A 25,723-nucleotide genomic window follows, 5' to 3' on the forward strand; every position below is an offset into this window, starting at 1 on the left:
GGATCTGTTGACTAATGAGTTTGCCAACCACTGCCCTAAACTAACCCCTTGTCAAACTGGGGGCCATCAGCTCAGGCTGCTCACAGGGGGTCACCTTCAGTGTGGGCCACAACAGAAGTGGTTCCAGGTACGGCCCACCCTTTTGTCTGTATTTCTGGAGCTTCCTTTGAGGAAGAAAAGGGACAAACTTGACATTGGTGACTTCTGCTGTGTCAAGTATTCTTGTTCTGAAAGTAAGGCTTAATCCTTGTCTTGTACAACTTCTAAACCTGAGTTGAGTCAACAGTGGAATGGTAGTGTCAAATCATATTCATAATAAAAAAAATAACACAATTTACAATTGCTAAGATTTGGAAACAGCCTAACTGCCCATCAGCGGATGAATGGATTAGAAAACTGTGGTACATCTACACTGCTGTAAAAAAGAAGGAATTCTTACCATTTGCAACAGCATGGATGAAACTGGAGAGCATTCATTATGCTAAGTGAAATAAGCCAGTCAGTGAAAGAAAACTACCTCATGATCTCACTCATCCTATCTAATAAAAGAGTAATATGCAAATTGACAGTACCTCCTCTACACCCACAAGCCACGCCCACCAGCCAATCAGGAGCAAGTATGCAAATTAACCCAACCAAGATGACTGCGGCCATGGAGCAAGCAGGAGGCTTGGGTTTCCCTGGTAATGGAGGAAGCCAAGCTTTCTACACACCCTGTTCGGCCTAGGCATTCACTCAAGGCTACAAAGTTTCAAGTATAGAAGATAAATAAATCCCAACAAAAATGGCGGCAGCCACAGTGCTGGAGAGAGCAGGAGGCTTAAGTTGCCCCCAGCGATGGAGGAAGCCAAGCTTTCTGCACACCCTGGCAGGCCCAGGCCTCCACTCAAGGCTACAAAGTTTCAATTATAGAAGATAAATAAATTCCAACAAAAATGGCAGCAGCCATGGAGCTGGAGAGAGCAGGAGGCTTGAGTTGCCCCTGGCAATGGAGGAAGCCAAACTTTGGCAACCCTGGCCTGCCTTGGCCTCCACTCAAGGCTACAAAGTTTCAATTATAGAAGATAAATAAATCCCAGATACCAGGGCCTCCGCTTGAGTCACTGGGGGGCATGGCCAGCCTGCAAAGCACCACAGGCCCCTCGCCCAGGCCACCCCATGCCCCAAGGGAACCCCCACCCTGATCTGAGACACCCTTCGGGGCAAACCAGCTGGCCCCCACCCATGTACCAGGCCTCTATCCTATCTAATAAAAGAGTAATATGCAAATTGACTGTCACTCCAACACACAAGATGGCTGCCCCTATGTGGTCAAAGATCCTGCCCCCATGTGGACACAAGATGGCTGCCACAAGATGGCCAGCAGGGGAGGGCAGTTGGGAGGGACCAGGCTGGCAGAGGAGGGAAGTTGGGGATGACCAGGCCTGCAGGGAAGGGCAGTTGGGGGGACCCAGGCCTGCAGGGGAGAGCAGTTGGGAGGGACCAGGCCTGCAGGAGAGGGCAGTTAGGAGCAAACAGGCTGGCAGGGGAGCAGTTAGGCATCAATGAGGCTGGCAGGGGAGTGGTTAGGGGGTGATCAGGCTGGCAGGCAGAAGCAGTTAGGGGCAATCAGGAAGGCAGGCAGGGGAGCAGTTGGGAGCCAGCAGTCCTGGACTATGAGAGGGATGTCTGGTAGGATGGGGCCTAAACGGGCAGTCGGACATCCCTCGAGGGGTCCCAGATTGGAGAGGGTGCAGGCTGAGCTGAGGGACAACCCCCCCCCCCCGTGCACGAATTTTGTGCACCAGGCCTCTAGTTTATGGATAATAAAGAACACTATAAACTGATAAACAAAAGTAGATACAGAGGCAGAGAAGCATCAAACAGACTATCAAACTATAGCGGGAATGCTGGGAGGGTTGGGGGTAGGGGGAGGTAAGAGATCAACCAAAGGACTTGTATGCATGCATACAAGCATAACCAATGGACGCAAGACACTCTGGGGGGCGGGGGCGCGGGGGGTGGCCGCGGGAGGGATGAGGTTATGTGCTGGGGGGTAGGGGAGGCAGGGGGAAGGTCAATGGGTAGGAAAAGAGGAGACATATGTACTACTATTTGTAATACTTTAAACAATAAAATAAAATTTAAAAAAAACACACACACCACTGTGTTCCAACAGACAATTCCAACCTCTAAGAAGCCTAAACCAAGGCCCTGAGGCACTGTGGCATTCTTGATCATCAAATATTCAACCGATCTTCCCTCTACACTAGTCATGAGGCACTAAGAAGGAGATTAATACCATTTTCTTTTTTATTAAAGCAATGGAAGCAGTATGATACAGTGCTAAGGCATAGGTCTAAGAGCCACTCTGCACTGGTTTTCATTAGTCATTCTACAAACATTTCATGAGCACCTACTAGGTACTAGGCTATTCTACATGGTGGATGGAATTGGAGGGATGAATAAGAGAGACATTTTATATTTAATGCCATGAACTTCACATTCCAGAGGGAGAAGACAGATTCTTAGAAACACAACAAAATTTCAGATAGCAATGAGGATGAACATTGTTGTATAAAACAAGATTATGGAATAATGGAATAGAGTGTGTATGCATGGAGGGGGTCATTTATTTTTTATTTTTCTGAAAAGTGGAAAGCACTATTTTTAGTTTTTAAATCTTTATTGTTGAAAGTATTACATATGTCCCCCATTTGCCCCCCATTGACCCCTTCTAGCCCACCCCCACCCTCCACCCCAGGCCTTCACCACCCTATTAGCTGTGTCCATGGCTTATGCATATATGCATACAAGTTCTCTGGTTGATCTCTTCCTATCCACCCACCCTTCTTCTGCCTTCCCTCTGAGGTTTGAAAGTATATTCCATGCTTATATGTCTCTGGATCTATTTTGTTTGTCAGTTTATTTTGTTCATACAATTCCACATATGAGTGAGATCATGTAATACTTATCTTTCTCTGACTGGCTTATTTCGCTTAGCATAATGCTCTCCATACATGCTGTTGCAAATGATAAGAGTTCTTAATTTTTTATAGTATTTCATTGTGTAAATGTACCACAGATTTTTTATCCACTCATCTGCTGATGGGCACTTGGGCTATTTCCAAATCTTAGCTATTGTAAGTTGCACTGCTATGAACATAGGGGCATATATTCTTTCTGATTGGTGTTTCGGATTTCTTAGGACCGTGGTCAGCAAACTGCGGCTCGCGAGCCACATGCGGCTCTTTGGCCCCTTGAGTGTGGCTGTTCCACAAAATACCACAGCCTGGGCAAGTCTATTCTGAAGAAGTGGCGTTAGAAGAAGTTTAAGTTTAAAAAATTTGGCTCTCAAAAGAAATTTCGATCGTTGTACTGTTGATATTTGGCTCTGTTGACTAATGAGTTTGCCGACCACTGTCTTAGGATATATTCCTAGCAGTGGGTCACTGGGTCAAATGGGAGTTCCATTTTTAGTTTTTTTAGGAAACTTCATACTGTTTTCCACAGTGGCTGCACCAGTGTGCATTCCCACCAGCAGTGACTAGGGTTCCCTATTATCCACATGCTTGCCAACACTTGTCGTTTGTTGATTTGTTGATGATAGCCATTCTGACAGGTGTGAGGTGGTACCTCATTGTCATTTTTATTACATCTCTTGGCTGATTGGTGACTTTGAGCATTTTTTCATATGCCTTTTAGCCACTATGTCTACTTTGGAGAAGTGTCTATTTAGGTCCTTTGCCCGTTTTTTAATTGTATTGTTTGTCTTCCTTTGGTTAAGTTGTATGAGTTCCCTATATATTTTGGAAATTACCCCTTATCGGTGTATCATTGGCAAATATGAACTCCCATGCAGTGGGCTCTCTTGTTACTCTGTTGATGGTTTCTTTTGCTGTGCAGAAGCTTTTTATTTTGATGTAGTCCCATTTGTTTACTCTCTCCTTAGTGTCCATTGTCCTAGGAGATGTATCTAAACATATTGCTACAAGAGATGTCGGAGTTTTTCCTACCTATGGTTTCTTCTAAGATTTTTCTGGTTTCACATCTTACACTTAAGTTCTTTATCCATTTTGAGTTTATTCTTGTGTATGGTGTAAGTTGGTGGTCTATTTACATTTTTTTTTTTTTTTGCATGTACTTGCCCAATTTTCCCAACACCATTTATTGAAGAGGCTGTCTTTACTCCATTGTATGCTCTTGCTGCATGGAGGAGTATTTTAATGGTGGTGTGACTGGTTGTACCTCTAATCTTTGGCAAATTACCTAATCACTCAGACCTCTTGTTCTCCCAATGCAAACCTACCCAGGCAGTTCTAGTCTTAGAAATTATGAAAAAGTGTTACTTTTTCTGAGTCCCACTTCAAACAATAATGCCTTTGAATTATAGCAGGTCCTTGAATAATGTCCTTTCATTCAAAGTTGTATCATTATAATGAAACAACTTTGAATGAGATGCCTATGGAACTGAACCCTTGTTTATATCAACTGGCCTCTGGTAAACTTGGTTTCCCAAGTACCTACCAATGACCTTAGGTGAGGACTTAATGTACTAGTATTTGGTTTTCCTTCTCTGGCAGCTGGGATGCTTACATAGCCTCCTCTGTCCTTAGCAGCTAGTGCCAAGTGCCCTGGATTTTCATTCCCAACACCCATTCTCCATCTAAATATTCTAGGTTCGTTATGACTTTGTAATATTCAACAAATGATCCACATTAAAGCATCAGTGACTAATAACAATTTCGTAAGGGCAGAGCATTTGCATTTAATACAAAAAGTGTTTCAACAATAACCACATTTGCATAGCTTCACTGTTTTAAAAGTACATTTGTATTATTTATCTCTTTGGTATCCACAGCAGCCTTGGAAGTTAGGCAATCTAATGAGCTATCAGATTCAGAGCATGGGGTAAAGGCAAGAACAGGATTTGATGAAGGATCCTGGAAACAAGCCTGCAGTGTAGGGATTTGGGCATCAGGAATCACAGATGTGGATTATAATCCCACCCCACTCACATTCCATTTGACTCGCAGGGAGCTTCAGTTTCCTCCCCTGAAAAAAAATGGGGCTGATAGTACTGTTCATCTCGAATGTCAGGAAGAGCAAATAGCATAACATCTATGTCAGTGCTCTGAAAATTATACTGTAAAAATGAAAGATTTATCAAAAGACTTTATTAAGTATCCATTAAGAGCTGTGGTACGTGCCTGGGAGAGAGACAAGGACAAAACTTGACATTAGAGCTCAGCCTCATAGCATTCTTAGTAGTTTGGATAGAGCCCTACTCCTTGTTGTATGGTCTTTGCATTACAAATTATATCTCTAGTAAGAGCCCAAGTACAAATAATGAGAGACTCGGCTATGACATCCCTTCCCAAGGGCACAAATCTCTTCCCAAGCTTGTAAAAAATATTTTTCTGGTCAAGTGAATATGCAAAGTAATTGTGGGTTGAAGTCAATAAAACATACTGTTAGTAAATAAAATATAATGTTGCTGTAACACAAAATACAAAATTAAGAGAGGATTTTGGCTCTACTCTACAGCCCATCATTGCTCAACAGGAGTGGTGGGAAGGAAACTTAGATACACTTCCCTCACAGCCAGTCCAGGGCAAACTTTTATAATCAGTAAAGTGTGTTTTTTAGGATTCTTTTATTATTATTATTAAAGTATTACATATGTATCCTTATCCCCCCTCATACCCTCACCCCCCTGGTGTCTGTGTCCATTGGTTATGCTTATATGCATGCATACAAATCCTTTGGTTGATCTCTCCCCTTTACCCCTACCCTACCCTACCTTCCCTCTGAGGTTTGATGCTTCTCTGACTCTGGATCTGTTTTTGTTCATCAGTTTATGTTGTTCATTATATTCCACAAATGAGTGAGATCATGTGATATTTATCTTTCTCTGACTGATTTTGCTTAGCATAATGCTCTCCAGTTCCATCCATGCTGTTGCAAATGATAAAAGTTCTTCTTTTTTATAGCGGCATAGTATTTCATTGTGTAGATGTACCACAGTTTTCTAATCCACTCATCTGCTGATGGGCACTTAGGCTGTTTCCAAATCTTAGCTATTGTAAATTGTGCTGCTATGAACATAGGGGTGCATATATCCTTTCTGATTGGTGTTTCTAGTTTCTTGGGATACATTCCTAGAAGTGGAATTACTGGGTCAAATGGGAGTTCTATTTTTAGTTTTTTGAGGAAACTCCATACTGTTCTCCACAGTGGCTGCACCAGTCTGCATTCCCACCAGCAGTGCACGAGGGTTCCTTTTTCTCCACATCCTTGCCAGCACTTGTCGTTTATTGATTTGTTGATGACAGCCATTCTGACAGGTGTGAGATGGTACCTCATTGTCGTTTTGATTTGCATCTCTCAGATGATTAGTGTCTTTGAGCATGTTTTCATATGTCTCTTGGCTTTGGATTCTTGTTCCACTTTATGACCTGTCCCAGGCACCCTCCTGACTCTGGATTCTAGAGCAGCCCATGATGCCCAGGAAAGGTCTTCATCTCTCACCCTTCACACCATTGGAAACATACCGGTTCTGTATGTAGTTGGATCCACTAAGAATCCAACTACCATAGATGTGACTACTGAAAAGACCAGATAGACCCTGTCATTTACATAAGACTACTCTTAAAGGTATATTTAGTAGCCTTTTAATTACAAAGTCATAAATAATACATTCTCTTTTTAAATAAGAGAACAAAGTTCTCTTTGTAAATAAAATTCTCTTTGTAATAAGCAAAGAATCAAAAAGAAATCATGTAAGCCCCACCATCCATTTGCAATTTTGGATCTATCTTTCTAATTTTAAAATCCTGGAAAATTTAAATAAACTACACAAAAATTTGTTAAGACATAAAATAAGACATAAAATATAAGACATATATATAAGACATAAAATACCCACTTTATAATGGACTCAAACTAAGCATAATTACATTAATTGCTTTTCTTTATCTTTAATGTTGAGAGTATTACAGATGTTCCCCTCCCCACCCCCACCCCACATCTTCCTCCCATTGCCCCACCCACCTGGTTCCTACCCCAGGCCTTCACCACCCTATTGTCCGTATCCATAGGTAAGATCTCTGGCTAATCTCTTCCCACCTCCCTTTCCCTATGAGATTTATCAGTCTGTTCCATGTTTCCATGCCTCTGATTCTATCTTATTCACCAGTTTATTTTGTTCATTAGATTTCTTGTTCATTTATTTTGATTTTTAGATTCAGTTGTTGATAGATATGTATCTATCGCCATTTTAATGTTCATATTTTTATCTTTTTTTCTTCTATCCCTTCCTAAAGAATACCCTTCAACATGTCATGTAATACTGATTTGGTGGTGATGAACGCTTTTAACTTGTTGTCTGTGAAGCTTTTTAGCTGACCTTCAATTCTAAATGATAGCTTTGCTGGGTGGAGTAATCTTGGTTGTAGGTCTTTACTATTCATCACTTTGAATATTTCTTGCAACTCCCTTCTGGCCTGCAAAGTTACTGTTGAGAAATCAGCTGACAGTCCTATGGGTGCTCCCTTGTAGGTAACTAACTGTTTTTCTCTTGCTGCTTTTAAGATTCTCTTTTTGTCTTTAGCCCTTGGCATTTTAATTATGATGTGTCTTGGTGTGAGCCTCTTTGGGTTCCTCTGGTTTGGGACTCTCTGCACTTCCTAGACTTGTAAGTCTATTTTTTTTCACCAGGTAGGGGAAGTTTTCTGTCATTTCTTCAAATAGGTTTTCAATATCTTGCTCTCCTCCTAGCACCCCCATAATGTGAATGTTGGTACACTTGAAGTTGTTCCAGAGGCTTCTTACACTAAATTCATATTTTTTATACTTTTTTCTTTTTGCTCTTCTGATTGGTTGGTTTTTGCTTCCTCATATTCCAAATTGTTGATTTGATTCTCAGAATTTTCTACTCTACTGTTGAAACCTTGTAAATTATTCTTTATTTCAGTTACTGCATGCTTAATTTCTGATTGGTCCTTTTTCATGTCCTTGACATTCTCACTAAGATCATTGACAGTCTCATTAAGATCCTTGAGTAACCTTATAACCATGGTTTTGAAATCTATATCCAGTGGTTTGCTTGTTTCTATTTCTTTCATTTGTGTCATGTTTCTTTGTCTCTGCATTTTGGCTTTTCTCTGTGTTTGTTTCTATGTATTAGGTAGAGTTGCTATGTCTCTTTGAGTTGGTAGAATGGCCTTGTGTAGTAGGTGTCCTGTAGGACCCAGTGGCTCAGCCTTTCCAGTCACCTGAGTTGGGCACTCTATGTGCACCTGTGTGGGCTATGTGCACAGTCTTGTAGTTGAGCCTTTTTTTTTTTTTAATCCTCATCTGAAGATATTTTTCCATGAATCTTTAGAGAGAATGGGAGAGAGGGAAAGACAGAGGGAAATATCGATGTGAGAGAAACACATTGATTGGTTGCCTCCTCCACGAGCACTGACCAGAGCCTGGGCTGAGAAGGAGCCTGCAACCAAGGTACATGCCCTTGACCGGAATCAAACCCGGGACCCTTCTGTCACAGGCCGATGCTCTATCCACTGAAACAAACGGGCTACGGTGAGCCTTGTTTGCTGTGGCATCACTGGGAGGAAGTGACCTACAAGCCAACTGGCTGTGAGGCCCAGCTGCGACTACAGTGGGAGAGCTGCTGTGCAGGAAAAACACCCCTATGGAGGAGGACTTGCGTCAGCGTGGATTTGGGCTCACTGTGTCTGCCCCTTGAGTGTGTCACTGGTGGATGTGTAGAGTTGTAATCTGGTATGGTCTGAAGTTGTCCGCTGGGTGCACGGGCTCTAGGGCAGGGGTGGGCAAACTTTTTGACTCAAGGGCCACAATGGGTTCTTAAACTGGACGGGAGGGCCGGAACAAAAGCATGGATGGAGTGTTTGTGTGAACTAACATCAATTCAAAGTAAAGGAGCGGAGGGGAGAGCAAGAGAACCCTCCACTCTTTCGGCTCCGCGGGCTGGATAGAACAGCCAAACGGGCCGGATCCGGCCCGTGGGCCGTAGTTTGCCCACGGCTGCTCTAGGGCCTCCAGGGTGGTGCAAAGTCAGCCACTGCCTGGATCCATCTGCAGATGGATGCTATTTGTATTAAGCTTAGAAGTGCTTCATGGTAAGACCCAGCTGTGAAGCAAGGAGCTGATGCTAGTGCCGGGTCTTGGACCTTTTATGGCTAGGTTTGGGGCACACTGACACCTGCTACAGCTTGAAAGCTTTTAGGAAAGTCTGAAGCCTGAGCCAGGACAAGTCATTCATATGGAAAAGCCGCTGCAAACAGCTTGGGTGGCGCTGCAAATTGCATGGGGTGTGGTCTCAGGGCAGAGCACACAGTGTGAGCCACACTGATGGAAACTCAGATATGACTGCCAGTCAGCTCTGTGACAGGGGAGGTCCCCACACAGGAACAATGACCCTATGAGCACCCCCATTTGGGAGAAAGCCACCCCAATGCCAGATAATCCAGTTCTTCCCCGTATGTGTCTGGGTTGACCAAAGCCACCAGGTTCTGGAGCTCAGAGAGATGGAGTTCGAATAAGTTCATGCACCAGCCCTTTAAAAGGAACACCTGGATCTCCAGCAGCCTCTGTGTCACTCAGCCACAGTATCTGCTGGTTTTTAGAGCCCGTAATTATAGGGACTTCTCTTCCCTTGCTCCTCATGGGAGGCCTCTGCCTCCTGATTTTAAAAAAAACTGCACATGTGGGTATTGAACCAGCCCATTCTGCGCCTCCATCCCTTCTACCAGTCTCAATGTGCTTTCTTCTTTACTTCTCTAGTTGTTGGATTTCCACTCAGCCAGCTTCCAGGCGGTTCTGAATGATAGTTCTGTATTTTAGTTGTAATTTTGATGTGGCTGTGGAAGTCAGCATGTACAGCGTTTACCTATGTCACCATCTTGGTTCTCTCCTACATCAACTGCGTTTTCACTTAGCAGTGTGTCCTGAAAGTTTTGCTTTGTTAGTGTTCCTCACACCAGTTGCACAATGTTATATGATGTTGCAATTTATTTTACAAAAATGATGAACAGTTTGTTTCTAATTTTTCTCTAACATAAAAACTCTGCCCTTAGCAGCCCCATGCATAAACTTTCATACTGGTACAATGACTTCTAAAGCTTTAAAAGTACAATTGCTGGACCATAGATTTTTGTGACCTTTGATAGACGCATGTGCTTTTTTGCATCATATGATTAATCCATAGGAGTTGGTCAAGTGGGGGAAATTTTACACCAAGGCAAGGTGGAAGCAGAAACGGGAGAATTATTGTAACTTTTCAGCCCTCAGGTGTCACCTGCTGCCTCCAGTGGTAGGCTGAAGTTGTATGCGGTGATATTTTCTGCTCGAGTTGCCTTTATTTGCCTACTTTTAATAATGTTCATGTATTCCTGAACTTATAATTTACAAAGCAATCCCTTCAAAAAGATAATGTCTGTGTGGAAAAAAGGACTGGGTAAAGGTTCACAGGGCCAAGGCACACGTTGGGTGCCTTCAGTGTATTGTCTGAATCCATGGACTTATCATCACACCATTAGACTCCTTTGTAGCTCATTAAAGCTACCTGGAGGGTTCTGTTTCAATTTTTCTCCAGCTTTTCTATCAGATCCTTCTCAGCTGTCACTAGCTCTAGCCTGGCTTGGGGCACCCAGGCACCGAAGGCTTTACCATTTCTAATGCAGGACTTGAGAAAAGGAGAGGGAGGATTTGAGAAGATTCAGATAGGATATTGATGCTCCATACATAGAATAAAGCATAGAAGAAAGAACCAGGCTTCAAATATAAGGAGGATAAAGCGAGAGGGGTGATAGATTATTAGGAAGGAAGGAGAAGTGAGCCAGAAGACACTGTTTTGTGCAGAGCAGTCCTGGACTATTTTTAAGGCAAGAAGTGAATTTCACTTATGTCTAATACAAACCCCCTTACTTAGGACAATGACAACTAATTCAGCTGTTTCAGCCCCACATCTGCCCTTCCTTTAGTCCCTTTTCAAAATTAGCAAAATATTGCTTGACTAAATCTTACCAATTTTTTATCTTCATGGACTTGGTATTATTAAAGTAAAGGTTTATTGTAGAAGTAATAAACTCATAGCTCAGAATTAAAAATATAAAAATCTTGATGCTATTTTCAAACTACGTTCATTCTAGCCCTATTTTTACACACTCTGAAAGTGTAAATGTAAATGTCAGGAGAAGCCAGGAACTAAGGAATCAAAAACGTTTATCAATCAATGATCTCAAATATTGTTAAAGAATGAGAGCTATCCATTAAAAATAGCCCCCTCTTAATATTTCTGTTCCATGTGATTATAAAATTTTGCAAAAGGACTCAGGCTGATGTTTCTATGTAGAATAATTTATTCCTTTCTTTTCAATTCTATATAAAATAATTTATTCCTTTCCTTTCAAATTATCAGCTGCTTTAACATTGTATAGTTATGATCAGAGTTGAATATGACAAGTTTCTGAATATTTTCTTTGAACCTTTGGTCCATTTTCAATTTTAAGATGTGTCAGTTATCTAGTCTTGTCAATACCCCACCCTCTTGTGGTTAACAGCATGATTGCCAGCTAAAGTCACCCTCCTTTGGTCTGAATCCTAGTTTCACCTCTTACTGGCTGTATACCTTTGGGAAATTTTCTTATATGGTAGTTTCCCTGGTCCTGTTTGGTTTCAGTTACCCATGGTCAATTACAGTCCAAAAAATTAAAATTTGCTTATTTCACCCAGGGTATGAGTAATCCCTTTGTTCAGCATATCCACATTGTATAGGCTTCCCACTTAGTCACTTAGTTGATCTGTTGACCAAGATGGCTACTGTCATGATATCACAGTGCTTGTGTTAAAGTCACCCTTATCTGAATAATGGCCCCAATGCCATCTACATAATTTTCATCAAACTGTATTGTTACAATTGTTCTATTAGTTATCGTTGTTAATCTTCTAATGTGCTTAATTTATAAATTAAACTATCATAGGTATGTGTGCATAGGAAAAAATATAGTATATATAGGGTTTAGTACTATATGCAATTTTAGACATCCGCTGGTTGTCTTGGAAGTATCTCCTGCAGATAAGGGGAGAATACTGTACTCTGGGATTCATTTTTCTCATCTATAAAGTGGGGATAAAATATTTAATATCTCACACAGTTGTTTTGTGGATTAAATGATAATCCATATATAGTAAACCTCATAAATGTTGACTATTGGTTTTGTCCTTATCACCACCATCATTTCTGGACATCAAGGACAAACACATTCTCCCATAATTCTGGGAGATCTATTAACCCTAAATCACCTAGCTAAAGGAAACCATAATGTAAGATTTTAATATCATTAAAATTTCCTTTGTTGTCAGAACAAAGAATTCTGAAATGCAATAGGTAATATTTGTTGTGCACCTAATTTTCTTCACGTACCATGCTAAACCTTTATTGTTGAAAGTATTACATATGTCCTCTTTCTCCCCCCAGTTGACTTCTAGCCTGCCCTGCCTCCTACCCCAGGCCTTTACCACCTTATTGTCTGTGTCCATGGGGTTATGCATTGAAGTTCTTTGGTTGATCTCTTCCCACCCACACACCCTCCCTTGCCTTCCTTCTGAGATTCCACAGTCAGATCCAGAGACATATGAGCATGGAACAATCTGTCCATCAGTTTATTTTGTTCATTAGGTTTCACATATGAGTGAGATCATGTGATACTTTCTCTGACTGGCTTATTTCACTTAGCATAATACTCTCCAGATCCATCCATACTGTTTCAAATGGTAAGAGTTCTTTTTTACAGCTGCATAGTATTCCGTGGTATAAATGTACCACAGCTTTTTTATCCACTTATCTGCTGATGGGCACTTGGGCTGTTTCCAAATCTTAGTTATTGTAAATTGCGCTGCTATGAACAGAGGGGTGCAGATATTCTTTCTCTTTGGTGTTTCTGGTTTCTTAGAATATATTCCTAGGAGTGGGATCACGGGGAGTTCTATTTTTAATTTTTTACAGAACCTCCATACTGTTTTCCACAGTGGCTCCACAGTCTGCATTCCCACCAGCAGTGCACTAGGGTTCCCTTTTCTTTTAGACATCTTTATATCATATAAATGAGAACTTATTTTCCATATTTTATAGATGAGATATCAACGGCTTAGGGAGGTTCGTTATCCTGAGGTCACATAGCCAGTACATGGAAAATGGAACTTTACTATCATACCAAGATACATTATGTGGGCTACAGTAATTAGGACTGGCATTCTTCAGTAACACTAGTGGTTACCCACAGAGTAGCACAGACTCAGGGTGACCAAATCAGCCACTTACAGTGGCCTCAGCTTTCTAAATATCTCTACGCCACACAGAACTATCAGTTCATATGAACCAACTAGGAACTGCCAGAGGCCATGCTCATCATCCAGCTGCCTGTTCACCAGGTTGACCAGAGTGAGGAGACTTTGCTCAAGTCAGTCAGTCAGCCTTGTACCTCTTACTCCACCAGGTACACATTGGGAACCTTGCTTATGCAGATTATTGTGGTGGCAGTTCCAACGGGAAAGGGCAGACCTGCCGGTGCGTATAGATTCTGATCCACTTCAGAACCACATTCACACAGCTCTCCAGAGACAGCCAGCTCAGAAAACTGCCTCCTTGCCCCACGCCCAGCTGATTGGTTTAGGGCTCTTTTCAGACCATGATTGGGAGGGAGAACAAGTGACCAAGCAATTGAATAGAATAAGCACCATCTCAGACCAGCTCAGAGTTCTTTCAAAGGCTCAAAATGTTTTTGTGGACATCAAAGAATTAGAACCAGGGATTTTAGAAAATTTTAGCGAACCCCATGAAGCTTGGGGTCTGATCAAGGAAGGGAAAACGTGGATCCTCTCTTGAGTATCTGTGAACATCATACTAAAAAATAATCCCGGTCTGGGTGTTTTTAAGAGAGGAGTATTATCTTTTTTTTTAGAACATCTGTCAAATTACAGTTTGGAAGGTAAAACAAATAGCACTGTTGGTTTGTACTCATTCTCTTCTGTCTTGTACTCCCTGGGGGAAAACATCCTTATTACTTTTTCTCTTTTAATTAGAATCTTTTTCTTTCAATTTAAAACACACCAGAATTTTTAGATTCATAATAGGAAAATTAATTCCCAGGGTAAAAATATTCAAGTTACATCAAAATGAAAAAGAATTTGTGTTTTTTGTAGATCTATGGGTCCGAGCTATTTCATACAGGGAGGTGCCCTTGTCCTTATACAGATAGTGGAATGAGGTAGTTAGTTAATTGTTCTCAGTCTGGTTAGAGGAGCTTTAAAAAATACCAGTGCTGCCCTGGTGAGTGTGGCTTAGTTGTTTGGGCATAGTCCGTGCACCAAAGGGTTGCTGGTTCAGTTCCTGTTGAGGGCATATGCCCGGGTTTTGGCTTGATCCTGGTGGGAGGCATGCTGGAGGCAGCCTATTGATGTCTGTCTCTCTAAAAATCATATGTTAAAGTTTCAAGTTGCCCTGGTGATTCTGATTTGTAGCTGGAGACAAAAACAAGGAGACGCAGGTGTTTTGACCTGCCAACAGGAGCTCTCCTGAGCTTTTTATTCGCCCCTGTTTTCTTATTTTTAGAAAAGAAGTCGTGTCACTGTCTCCATTACTTTTCCACTCTCTTCAGGGACAACTTTTATGGGCGGAAATTTTTTAAGTGTTTTTCCCTTTTTCAGTTTTTACAACCCTTCTCCTAACTGGTCATTGATCAATCCAGCATCCATAATTCCCTGATCTCTTAAACCTCAGGTGGAAGCCAAAAAAGGACTCTTTTTCATAAGCCAGTGAAGGGAGGGAATGTGGTTTTCCTACTTACTTGGGTAAATAAGTATCACAACTGAAGACAAAACCTTGTTAAGGTCCCCAGTGACAGCAGGAGAATTAATACATAAATAAGTAATAGTTCCATTTGACTTCTAAGAGAGCAAGACAAGCAGTGCACAGAAGAGAGGAAAGAACGGAGCGGGGAACACGTGCATTAAGCAAAGACTCCTGCCTCTCAGACACTCTGAAAATTAGGACCTTAAACCAAAACATCTCACATCTTAAGACTTGGGTTACACAGAATTTTCAAGATAAAGAATCTCTTTGATTTTTTTAAGAACAATTTTATGCTCTATTTTTAAAAGCAGAGGACAATACAATTATTACATCTTCAAAGGGTGTTAACTCCCCAAAAGTTTAGAATCATTACAGCAAATCAGAATTTCTTACCACTTATGGGTTCTCTTGGGATCTGGCTCTGTTGAATGATAAAAATAGCAAATAATATTGAGCACTCATTAAGTGGCAGCACTATTCTGAGAGCTGTTCATGTTCACTCATTTCCTTCCAAACGTTATGAAGTAGGTAAGCTTCTTACCTGGCAAGGGGAAGAGCCAGAATTCAACTAATTTATTGTTCCTCCTCCATTGGCCTTTCATAGTACGCATGCTGGAACAGGGTTTAAAAAAAAATAAGTCCAATAAAAAAATGGGCAACAGACCTAAATAGAATCTTTTCGAAGGAAGACAGAAGGAAGGCCAAGAGACACATGAAAACATGCTCAAAGTCACTAATTATCCGAGAGATGCAAATCAAAACGACAATGAGGTACCATCTCACACCTGTCAGAATGGCAATCATCAACAAATCAATAAACGACAAGTGCTGGCAAGGATGTGGAGAAAAAGGAACCCTCGTGCACTGCTGGTGGGAATGCAGACTGGTGCAGCCACTGTGGAGAACAGTATGGAGTTTCCTCAAAAAACTAAAAATGGAACTCCCATTTGACCCAGTGATCCCACTTCTAGGAATATATCCCAAGAAACTAGAAACACCAATCAGAAAGGATATATGCATCCCTATGTTCATAGCAGCACAATTCACCATAGCTAAGATTTGGAAACAGCCTAAATGCCCATCAGCAGATGAGTGGATTGGAAAACTATGGTACATCTACACAATGGAATACTATGCTGCTATAAAAAAGAAGGAATTCTCACCATTTGCAGCAGCATGGATGGACCTGGAGAGCATTATGTTAAGTGAAATAAGCCAGGCAATGAAAGAAAAATATCACATGATCTCACTCATTTATGGAAAATAAAGAACATTATAACCTGATGGATAAAAAAATAGATACAGAGGCAGTAAAGCACCGAACAGACTGTCAAATTACAGCGGGAAGGCTGGGGAGTGTTGGGGAGGGAGGGAAATAGATCAACCAAAGGACTTGTATGCATGCCTATAAGCACAACCAATGGTCACAAGACACTGGTGGGGGGGGGGGGATGAGGGCATGCAACAGGGGGTAGGGGAGGCTGGGGGAAGGTCAATGGGGAAAAAAAGGAGATATATGTACTAATATATGTAATACTTTAAATAATATGTACTAATATATGTAATACTTTAAATAATAAAAAAATAAATAAGCATAGTTTAACTTGAGTGGGAGGACTTTAGAGTTAAGCAGTCCTAGCCCCTGCACCAAGCCCACCCAGGTTGTTTTATGAGCAAATGACCACTGTATCTGAAGGCATCGCTTTCTCTCAGAGAAATCAGCTGCTCCTTACCTCTCCCCAATTAGCTGCTTCCCTGGGACTCAAAGATCTATTCCTCCCAGAAAGGCCCCCCAAACTGTGGGCTGTTGGAGCATAGCCTCTATTTCCATGCCTTAGAGCAAGCATGTCAAACTCAAAGGCTAACACGGGCCAAATAAACGAGGCATGTGGCCCGCAGGCCATGAGTTTGACATGTTTGCCTTAGAACTTTGGTTCTCAAACCTACATGTAAACAAGAACCTGAGGCACAAGTTAAAATGACGAAAAAGGTACAGGGATGTGCAGAGAGTCTGATTAAGTGGCTTGAGGATGGAACCCCAAATCATCATTTTTCAGCTAGGCTCTCCCAGTATTTCCAACGCCAGTAGTGTGCTAACTTAATTGGCATTACACATATGGTCACACATTTGAAACATGGTCATCGCTGCCATCATTTATTCCATCAGATGGCTGGCCAATAGGTTTGAAGTAAGTAATTTTTGCCAACATTTCTTACCTATTTTTAAAGGGTAAATGACTCTGTGCTTTGTGGTTTAATTTCCTAAATACTGTCACAATTTCAACATCTTCAGGTCTAGAGAACTTTCTCCCTAGGATCTTCAAATATTTCATTTAGGTCATTTATTTTTTAAAAGGAGAAGATATTAGCATTAGTCCATTCTAATGAATCAAGGTGGTCATGGACAAACGCCCACCCAAAAAGAAAAATCACACCAAAATCATACTTGTGAATCGAATCTTTTTCTGTATCCTGTGCAGCACCCAAACAGTAAAGTTATGGAAAGTCTCACAGATGTTCTAGTCTAAATACCAGATGTGGAAACCAGAACCTAAACAAGTGAAGTGTCTTGCCCAAGAACATACAAATACTGTAGTTAGAAGAGTTGAGAGTGTCTCCTTGATGAGTCTTCTCACTACTGCATCATGAAGCTCTGTGTCCTCTACTCCATCTCTCATGTTGTCAGTAATCACTGATGCTGAGGGAGGGAGGCAAGCATGCCTCCATCAGGTAAAATCACTCCATGTCGGTTCCTGAGCACAAATAACTTCAGAGTTAACAGCTGGCCCCACTAAGTACGCTAAGAGTCAATAATAAGATAAATCATCTGGGGTGAAACCCTTGCTCTTGATAATCCATAAATGTGTCACCTGCAGGACTGTAAGGTGTTTAAGGCTTTGTCTGTATGTAGCTATAGAGTTTGAGGAATTCAGGTAAAAAAAAAAAAATTTCTGGAGGAAAAGGAAGCGTGTTGACCTATTCCTGCATACCAACCAGATGACTTGGCCAAGGTTATAGATAGTGAACTTGAGACAGGTCTACAGAGAACAGTTCTGTCCTGACTCTGTGATGTGATGTGTTGTTTAATTCCAAGCATACTGCCTCCCAAACATGTCTTCCCTGCTATTGATTTGCAGTCATGGGAACCAAGGAGGCAGGAGTATGCGACTAATCTGATTAGAATTCAAGGTGGCAGTTAAAAGCAAAAATTAGAAATCTGGCCTGAAGCATACTTGCAAAAAATGTATACACTAACAGCTGATAGCACAATTAAAATACATTTCATTTTCAAATAACACTACCTTTAAAATTATTCAAAGTGTGTGCATACATTTTTTGGGACACACACACACACACACGACTTAGTTTGTGCGAATCACAGTGGAAATCCGATTTATACATGTTTATATTTAATAGGCCTGATTCAGAATATGATCACAACCCCTCAGAGACCATGGCAGCAGTTATTTCTCAGGTTTTACTTTGGGGAATGGTATCTGAATGGTGTTTGCCTTGTTCAGCCATAAGCAGCATAAGCAGGTATGAGCTTAGCATTCAGGGCAAGGCTTGGCAGTGCTCAGCATATGGTGTGTGATGGGTTCCTCTATGCACTAAGCAGGGATAGGAGGTAATTTGGGGAGATTCCATCATACTTCCTTTGGAAAACAGAGTTGTCTGTGGTGGAGCTAAACTTAATGGTTTGCATTGGCATGTGTTTCTATAATTTCTTTTTTGCATGGCTTTTGAACTGAAAACAGATAAAAGGCCTGATGTATAACGTAGGTAAATAAAATAAAACCAGCCAGACTCAAAGAGGCCCCAAATGTGTTTTATGTATGTTTCGAGGTAATCACTTTGGCTACTGATTTTTTAGGGAATCCGGAGAAAGGCATTTGCAAGCAGGAAAGTATTATCACAAGAATTCTCAGGTGGTATTCACAATAAGCTATTGACAATGGCTTGAGGGAGAGGAAACCCCTACAGGCCCAAGTGGGTCCTCCATTGCAGGAAAAATGACTGGTGTGGGTGTTTAGAGGACCCAGGAACCTTTCATTTTATACCTCATGCCCTTCTGGCATTGGCACCCAAGAAGCTAAGGTGTCTGCGTGGAGAGGAGGCACCCAGTGTGCCATGCACCACGGGCCTAAGCAGGTGTGTGCTGTGGTAGTGCCAGGTCACCTGCCCCTGCAGCATGGGGAGGGAATGCCCCCACCGACGGCCAGCCTAAGGTGTCATCTGTTCGCTGCCAACTGGTGCAGCAGCCAGGTCAGCACAGAATAAACGTCTCAGGTGTCGTCTCAGGTGTCCTCACAGCGGCTGAGCTGTTAGCTGCTTTTTCCCACCGTGGCCTCTGTTCCTTTACTTTCCTTGCTCAGCTGCCTGTCCTTGAAGAAGAAAAGAAATCAGAACAACTTCACCTGAAGCAGCTCTGATAACTCTTCAGAGTGAGTGCAGGAGAGCCTGAAGGTTCGTCTTGCTTGGCCTTCACTCACCGGCCTCCGCAGTAGTCCTGGTGGGGCTGCAGTGTGGGATCTGAATGCGAAGCAGGACACACCTGCAGGGAGTTAGCAGCCTGCCCCACCTTCTTCAGTCTAGTGCCCTAGCAGAGGAGAGGGCGGTTTGTGAGAACCTGTTTCAAAATCCGTCAGTGAAAGGGACCAAGAGAAGGATTGAGTCTCCCCAGAGGGGTGTGTAGCATGGAGAGATGGCTCTGAAATCAGATTTGGCTTAAAAACCCTTGTTCTATTGACCAACATCCAGTTCAGTGGCATTTCCCAAAATGTAAATAAGGAATAACAACATCCATTCCATAGACTAGGAGGGTGGAATGAGAATAAATTTGTAACATGCGTATAAACACAGAGTATTTGCTTCTTTGCAAAATAGCAAGTGGAACTTGCTTTCCATCACAAACAGGGGTCCGAGTCGGGGAGATGAGCCCCCAGGCCAACCAGTTTCCTTTTAGAGAGAATGTGACACTGCACTTCCAGCAGCCTCAGAGCAGCCTCAATAACCTTCCCACTCTTTGGAAAGCACAAGAATCTACAGGTTGATCTGAACTTAGATGCTCCATGTGTCATCCTCATTGGAGATTTACTGAAGAAGGATGGTGGCAACAGAATAGCCACCAAGGAGAGAAAGTAGCCCAGAGATCATACAACCACCTGCATGCTCAGAGCACGCCAGGGATCTCAAGAGGACCAGAGCACATGACACCTGCCATGGCTGGCTTTGAAAATCTGAGTTCAGTTTGACAGTTAACATCTACTATAAAACTAGTGTGTGTGCAAGGTATTTTGCAAAGGTAGCTGAAAGGACTTTGATATCAGTAAGTCGGCAATCGTCTAGAAAAGAAATTGAGCATCTCTAAGCCTAGCATCCTCACTTATAAAGTTTCCTCCGCCCATAGAAATATCACTATCAATGCAGTAAAATAGAGTTTGCTCCTGTATTCACAAGGCTCTGGGTAAATGCCAGCTATTATTATAATTCATTGTTTCAGTAACTTGCTCTTGAACCTTTACAAATATCTCCTGACCCCTTAACTTTCTCATCTGTAAACTAGAGCTGACGATACAGCATCTTTTAGTAATACCTCGAGCAGCCGTTTTAAAACTTGAGAGACCTAGAACCTGGGCCATGATCATGCTGAAAAATGCTGCCCTGTAAGTTCAGTATCACAAAGAGCTGTGGCAACTGTGGTAAAGAACTTGACCAAGCTCACCTGTAACTGCGTCCTTGAGTCCTGAATCCTGGATCCTATTCTGACCACACCACGGGGCCTCCAGAGAACATCACGGCCCTGTTGTCACTGGGTTACCATGGGGCAGTGGTCGGCAAACTGCGGCTCGCGAGCCACATCCGGTTCACGAGCCGCGGTTTGCCACTCTGTTGACTAATGACTTTGCCGACCACTGCCATGGGGGGTTGATTTTAGAGTACACAGCTGAAGCTTCCCACACTCCACAGACACCTTATAAAGGCTGAATGTCATTGCCTCTTTGTTCTTCCTCTACAGACACATTTGCAAGCAAAGTGGCAGCTACCCAAGACCAGTACGCAGACGCATCCATTGGTAACGTCACTGGCAGCAATGCGGTGAATGTCTTCCTGGGAATCGGTGTGGCCTGGTCCATCGCAGCCATCTACCACGCGGCCAACGGGGAACAGTTCAAAGTGTCCCCCGGCACGCTAGCTTTCTCTGTCACTCTCTTCACCATTTTTGCTTTCATCAATGTGGGGGTGCTGCTGTATCGGCGGAGGCCAGAAATCGGAGGTGAGCTGGGTGGGCCCCGGACTGCCAAGCTCCTCACATCATCCCTCTTTGTGCTTCTGTGGCTCTTGTACATTTTCTTCTCCTCCCTGGAGGCCTACTGCCACATAAAAGGCTTCTGAAGGAACAATCAGATATAGTAAATTTATATATATATACATATATACATAAAAAATATGTACAATGAACAGAGGAAACTGACATTTGTCATGTTCTCTTACCTGCTGATGGAATCCAGCTTCAAGAGCATACTTACTAGGGCTGAAGTGAGAAACCATCACCTCCCATTCCCAGGGGCATCATCACATGGAACAAGGCGTGGAGGCAGGGCCACCTTGGCAGCTCGGCCTAGGAGGGCTGTGTCCTCTCCAGGTTCCTAAATCCTTAAGTCTTTGATTTGTTTTCTGTTTTGACCTCTTTTCATTGAGGGTTGGGAGGTGGTTGATGTCTGCCTTTTATTTTGTTTTGTTTTGTTGGGAAGATAAGGGTTCTTGCTTCTCTTGTGGGAGGTGATGACCAATCTAAATGCAAATGGACTTTGGTAAAAATTTAAGTCATTAGGATGACTCTCCCTTTCCCCAAACACTTTACAAGTTATTTTGGATTCAGAAGGGATATGGGCACGGAAGAAGAAAGCAGCCCGTCTTCACCATGTTACTCAATCCCAGCTTAGCTCTGGACCATGAGCAGAGGTGAAGCTGCCTCTGAGAAGAAGCGTGGGAGCTGGGATGGAGCCAGGAAAAAGTGATGGTTCCAGATGCCGTCTGATATTTCAAGATATGCTGCCTGGCACTCTTGATCAACAGGTACAGGAAGACTAATGTGCCTAGATTCCCAGAAACACACAAAATCCTATACTTCTCTCTTTAGCTCTGGATTGTAATTGGCAAGGCCCTTCTTCTGGTGTTCCAGCCCAGCTATCTCCCGGGTCCCCCAACCCCTCCTCCTGCAAACAGGAAGAACAACTCCATTCAAAACTCACATCATCCTTTTCCATGTGCATCAATCTGTGTCCCAGTCCCATGTTGCTGTTGCCTGGGATGGATCATCTGTTGGTTTTCTTTTCAAAAGCATCCATGGCTTGCACAGTCCTGTTCCAGTCACGACTGAACATTTGCTCCTCCTTCATGTGCCTGTTTGGGAATGTTGTTGTGATACCTGTTACACAGTGCATGGACGAAAAACAAATAAAACAAAGCGTTATCTGTATATAGTAGAGCATAGCATACACTGTTCTCCCATTCAGCAACATTAATTGGACATTGAAGACATACGTGAGCTTTCTTTTCACCTGTAACTTTTGTGTTGTTATTGAGTTTATGACTAGGGATACAAGGAGAAAATGGCTTATTGTTTATGGAGCTGCACATTCATTTTGAAGAAGCAATACTGTCACGTGGGACGTTAAAGCAATGGAGAGGACAGCAGGCAAACCACAGAGTATCTTCATGGAATAGTAGCCATGTGGAGCACACCAGAGGCCTCTAAAACACCGCCTGTTGGTTCAGGAAGGCCAAGGAGAAAGGTGTGGAGAAGTGGATGCAGGAGGCGTGCCTGGGTTTTGAGAGCCTCCGTTTTTGCAGTGCCCTGTCCCTGAAGTATTTATTTCACATCTGCTCTGTCTGGCACAGATGGTAGATAGTGCTGGTTTGTTCGTTTTATTTTTTTATAAAGGCTATTTTGAGCCCTTTTTCTTTCACCATCCAGACCCCTCTGATTGTACCTGCAGTTCATGAGTAGGAAAGAGGTCAGGCTGACCAATGGGTCTTTACAAGCGAGTCTTCTCTACTTACAACTGAGGGGTAAGCAGTTAAAGGATGAGTGCCTCCCAGCAGGGCTGCACTGGGAGGCTTTTATTCCCTCGAAAGGGAATGGCTCTTTCTATTTCAAAATACCAAAGAGCGTGGATAAACCCACATTCCAAAGTAGTGAGTCCACTAATGAGGAAAAATGGAATGATGTTGGCCCCCTCTTAGAGACTTCTCTGTCTATAAAGATTCCCAGAATGGAGACACCCCTAGCCCTCTGTATTGATTCCAAGATACTGAAGAAATAAAAAATGTTGAGAGCTATTTTCTCTTTTTCCACTCAGTGATCATGATCATTCATCATTTAGATAAAGATTTGGCGGCTGAATGAATAATTAAATGCTGGGTACCCACTCAGTATGCCAGGAACCATGCTACCACCTGCGGACTAAAGTGTGAACAAAACAGCCCAGATCCTTGCCCTCAGGGGCCTCACAGTTAATGTGATTGCTCTTTCCATGAGTAAAAGTCAACCCAGCCACATAGGAACAGATTTATCTTGCAAGGAAAAACACAATTATGAAACTTTAAAAATAACACAATGAAATTTTACAAATACAAGCATTCAAATACCTAAGTTTGTTTTTTTGTGATTTTTTTTTTTTAATTAAGAGACTATAAAGCATAGGTTAGGAAAAACATCATAGATGCCCTTGGCCAATCTTGCAGATAGGACATCGCCTCATCTTAAAACGAGAAAGGCAATCATGCTGTTGTTCCACGTCACTGAGAAGGCCCAGTTAATCCCAGTTTGTATCTTGGTTTGATAACGATACTTTTCTATGCCCTGTACCACTACAATTCTTATCTCTTGGAGACTCACCCCAACCTGTCATGGCCTAGCACACTGGTGGCCTAACTCCTTTGGGGGCACATGTTAATCCCCTGCCCCCCCCCTTTTTTTAAGATTTACTAAATGGAAAACTAGCCTAGAAACACCAGGTAAATATTATCAAGGAACATTGAGTTGTTAAACATTAGGAAGATTTTGCACCCATTTTTAGCCATATTTGGAATGTTAATAAGCCCATAGCAAATTGTTACAGAGGACTTTTGAGAAATTCTTGCCATTGGTCAATTTCAAAGCTTTTGGGTTTGTTTGCTTTTTAAAATTTTATGTTATAGGAGTATGATTCTGGTTGTTCAGGGTTTATTAATAATTATAGTTGTGTAAAATTATTTTATTTTGTTTGATTATTTTATTTTGTGTGTATTGTGCACAGCTTTAGGGGGAAACGCACTCATTGTGCTGTTCCTTATACATGGTACACGTTATTGACACAGAGAAATAAAGTTTCTAATTGTTTCTGACTTAATCACTAGTTATACAGCATATTCTGTATGGAATGTTTTCCTTCTCATTGTCATCTACTTCATTTTTTGTTTTCATGTTTTAAAGAAATAAAAACCCAAAAGTTATTATTGTGCAATTGGTATCCTCATCCAAACGAAAGAAAATAGATCATACTAGTATTCAACTCTTGCAAATGTCAACTCTTTGGTTATTCAATGTTTCCTTTTTAACCTCTCAAGAGAGCACAGTATCAGAATATTGTCTGACAGTGTTGAGATAAATGTTGGACAATTTGCCATTTCACTAATTGTTTTCTTACATTATTTAGTACCACTTTATCTACATCCGTTTGGCATCTAAGAACATAAGCCCCAAAACAGTTATACATCAGATCATTTTTTAGCATATGGAGCATTATATCAAATCAATCAATCCCAATAAAATTGATTATCAGAAGTGTGTAACTAGTTGCTTCCCTAATTATTGTAGTAATCACTTCACTGTGTCAAGGCATTCTAGCTATTGATAAAAATCTACTTTAATTGATAAAGTAATAGAGTATGTAGAAGAGGCATGCTTAATATCATACTCATCTTACAGAAAAAGAAAAATGTTATGAGTGGGTTCATTGGCTTTCATTCTCATCTACCTACAAATTTGGGGTAATGGATTGCATTTCTGCTCCTTTTAAGCATTATGTCCTCATCACTTCTATCCACATTCACTGTCTTCCACCCACCAGATTTCAAGTGTTGAGTGGTCCTTTTGGTATTTCACCAACAAGGATAACACAAAAAGGGGAAACAATTGTAAGTTAGATATTTCATTTTTGGCACTTAATTAGGCCATCGTTAATCACCTCCCAAAGCAGAGAATATTATCTATAGAAGGAGCAACCACTGAGAGGTGGGTTTCCCGACGGATAGAGTGTGCCTGCTGTCCAGCCAACAAGCCATGGTGAGTATCTAGCTTTCTGTGACTTTTCCATGCCTGCCACAATGTCAGAAAAGGTGCACTCAGAGGCTCTCCCAGTTTTCAGTTTGGTCAAAGGGCCTCTGATTTAATAATCCCTTCTTATGGAACATTTAAATCAGTGGTCATTGTATAAATTATTTTTTATTTACTTATTTTTAGGAAAAATCATTACTTCAAACAGCAACATGACTGTTTAGTTCAGTGGTTCTCAACCTTTCTAATGCACGACCCTTTAATACAGTTCCTCAAGTTGTGGTGACCCCCAACCATAAAATTATTTTCGTTGCTACTTCGTAACTGTAATTTTGCTACTGTTAATGAATTGTAATGTAAATATCTGTATTTTCCGATGGTCTTGGGCTCTACAGCAGCGGTTCTCAACCCTGTGTTTTCCGATGGTCTTAGGCGACCCACAGGTTGAAAACCGCTAGCAGGGTCGCCTAAGACCATCGGAAAACACAGATATTTACATTATGATTCACAACAGTAGCAAAATTACAGTTATGAAGTAGCAA

The 25,723-nt window shown here is 41.9% G+C and overlaps 1 protein-coding gene across 9 annotated transcripts in view; it reads left to right on the forward strand.

Moving 5' to 3' along the window:
* Nucleotides 1-25,320, forward strand: part of SLC8A1 (solute carrier family 8 member A1) — a 308,637-nt gene extending 283,317 nt beyond the window's left edge. For all 9 annotated transcript variants that reach the window (XM_080686583.1, XM_080686585.1, XM_080686584.1 and 6 more), the window contains one exon: nucleotides 20,877-25,320. In XM_080686583.1, coding sequence (XP_080542709.1) covers nucleotides 20,877-21,253 — 377 coding nt within the window. In that variant the 3' untranslated portion in view covers nucleotides 21,254-25,320. The remainder of the gene's footprint in view (nucleotides 1-20,876) is intronic.
* Nucleotides 25,321-25,723: the final 403 nt, after the last annotated feature.

The sequence above is a fragment of the Plecotus auritus genome, assembly GCF_963455305.1.
Source record: "Plecotus auritus genome assembly, chromosome: 8".
NCBI lineage: Eukaryota > Metazoa > Chordata > Mammalia > Chiroptera > Vespertilionidae > Plecotus > Plecotus auritus.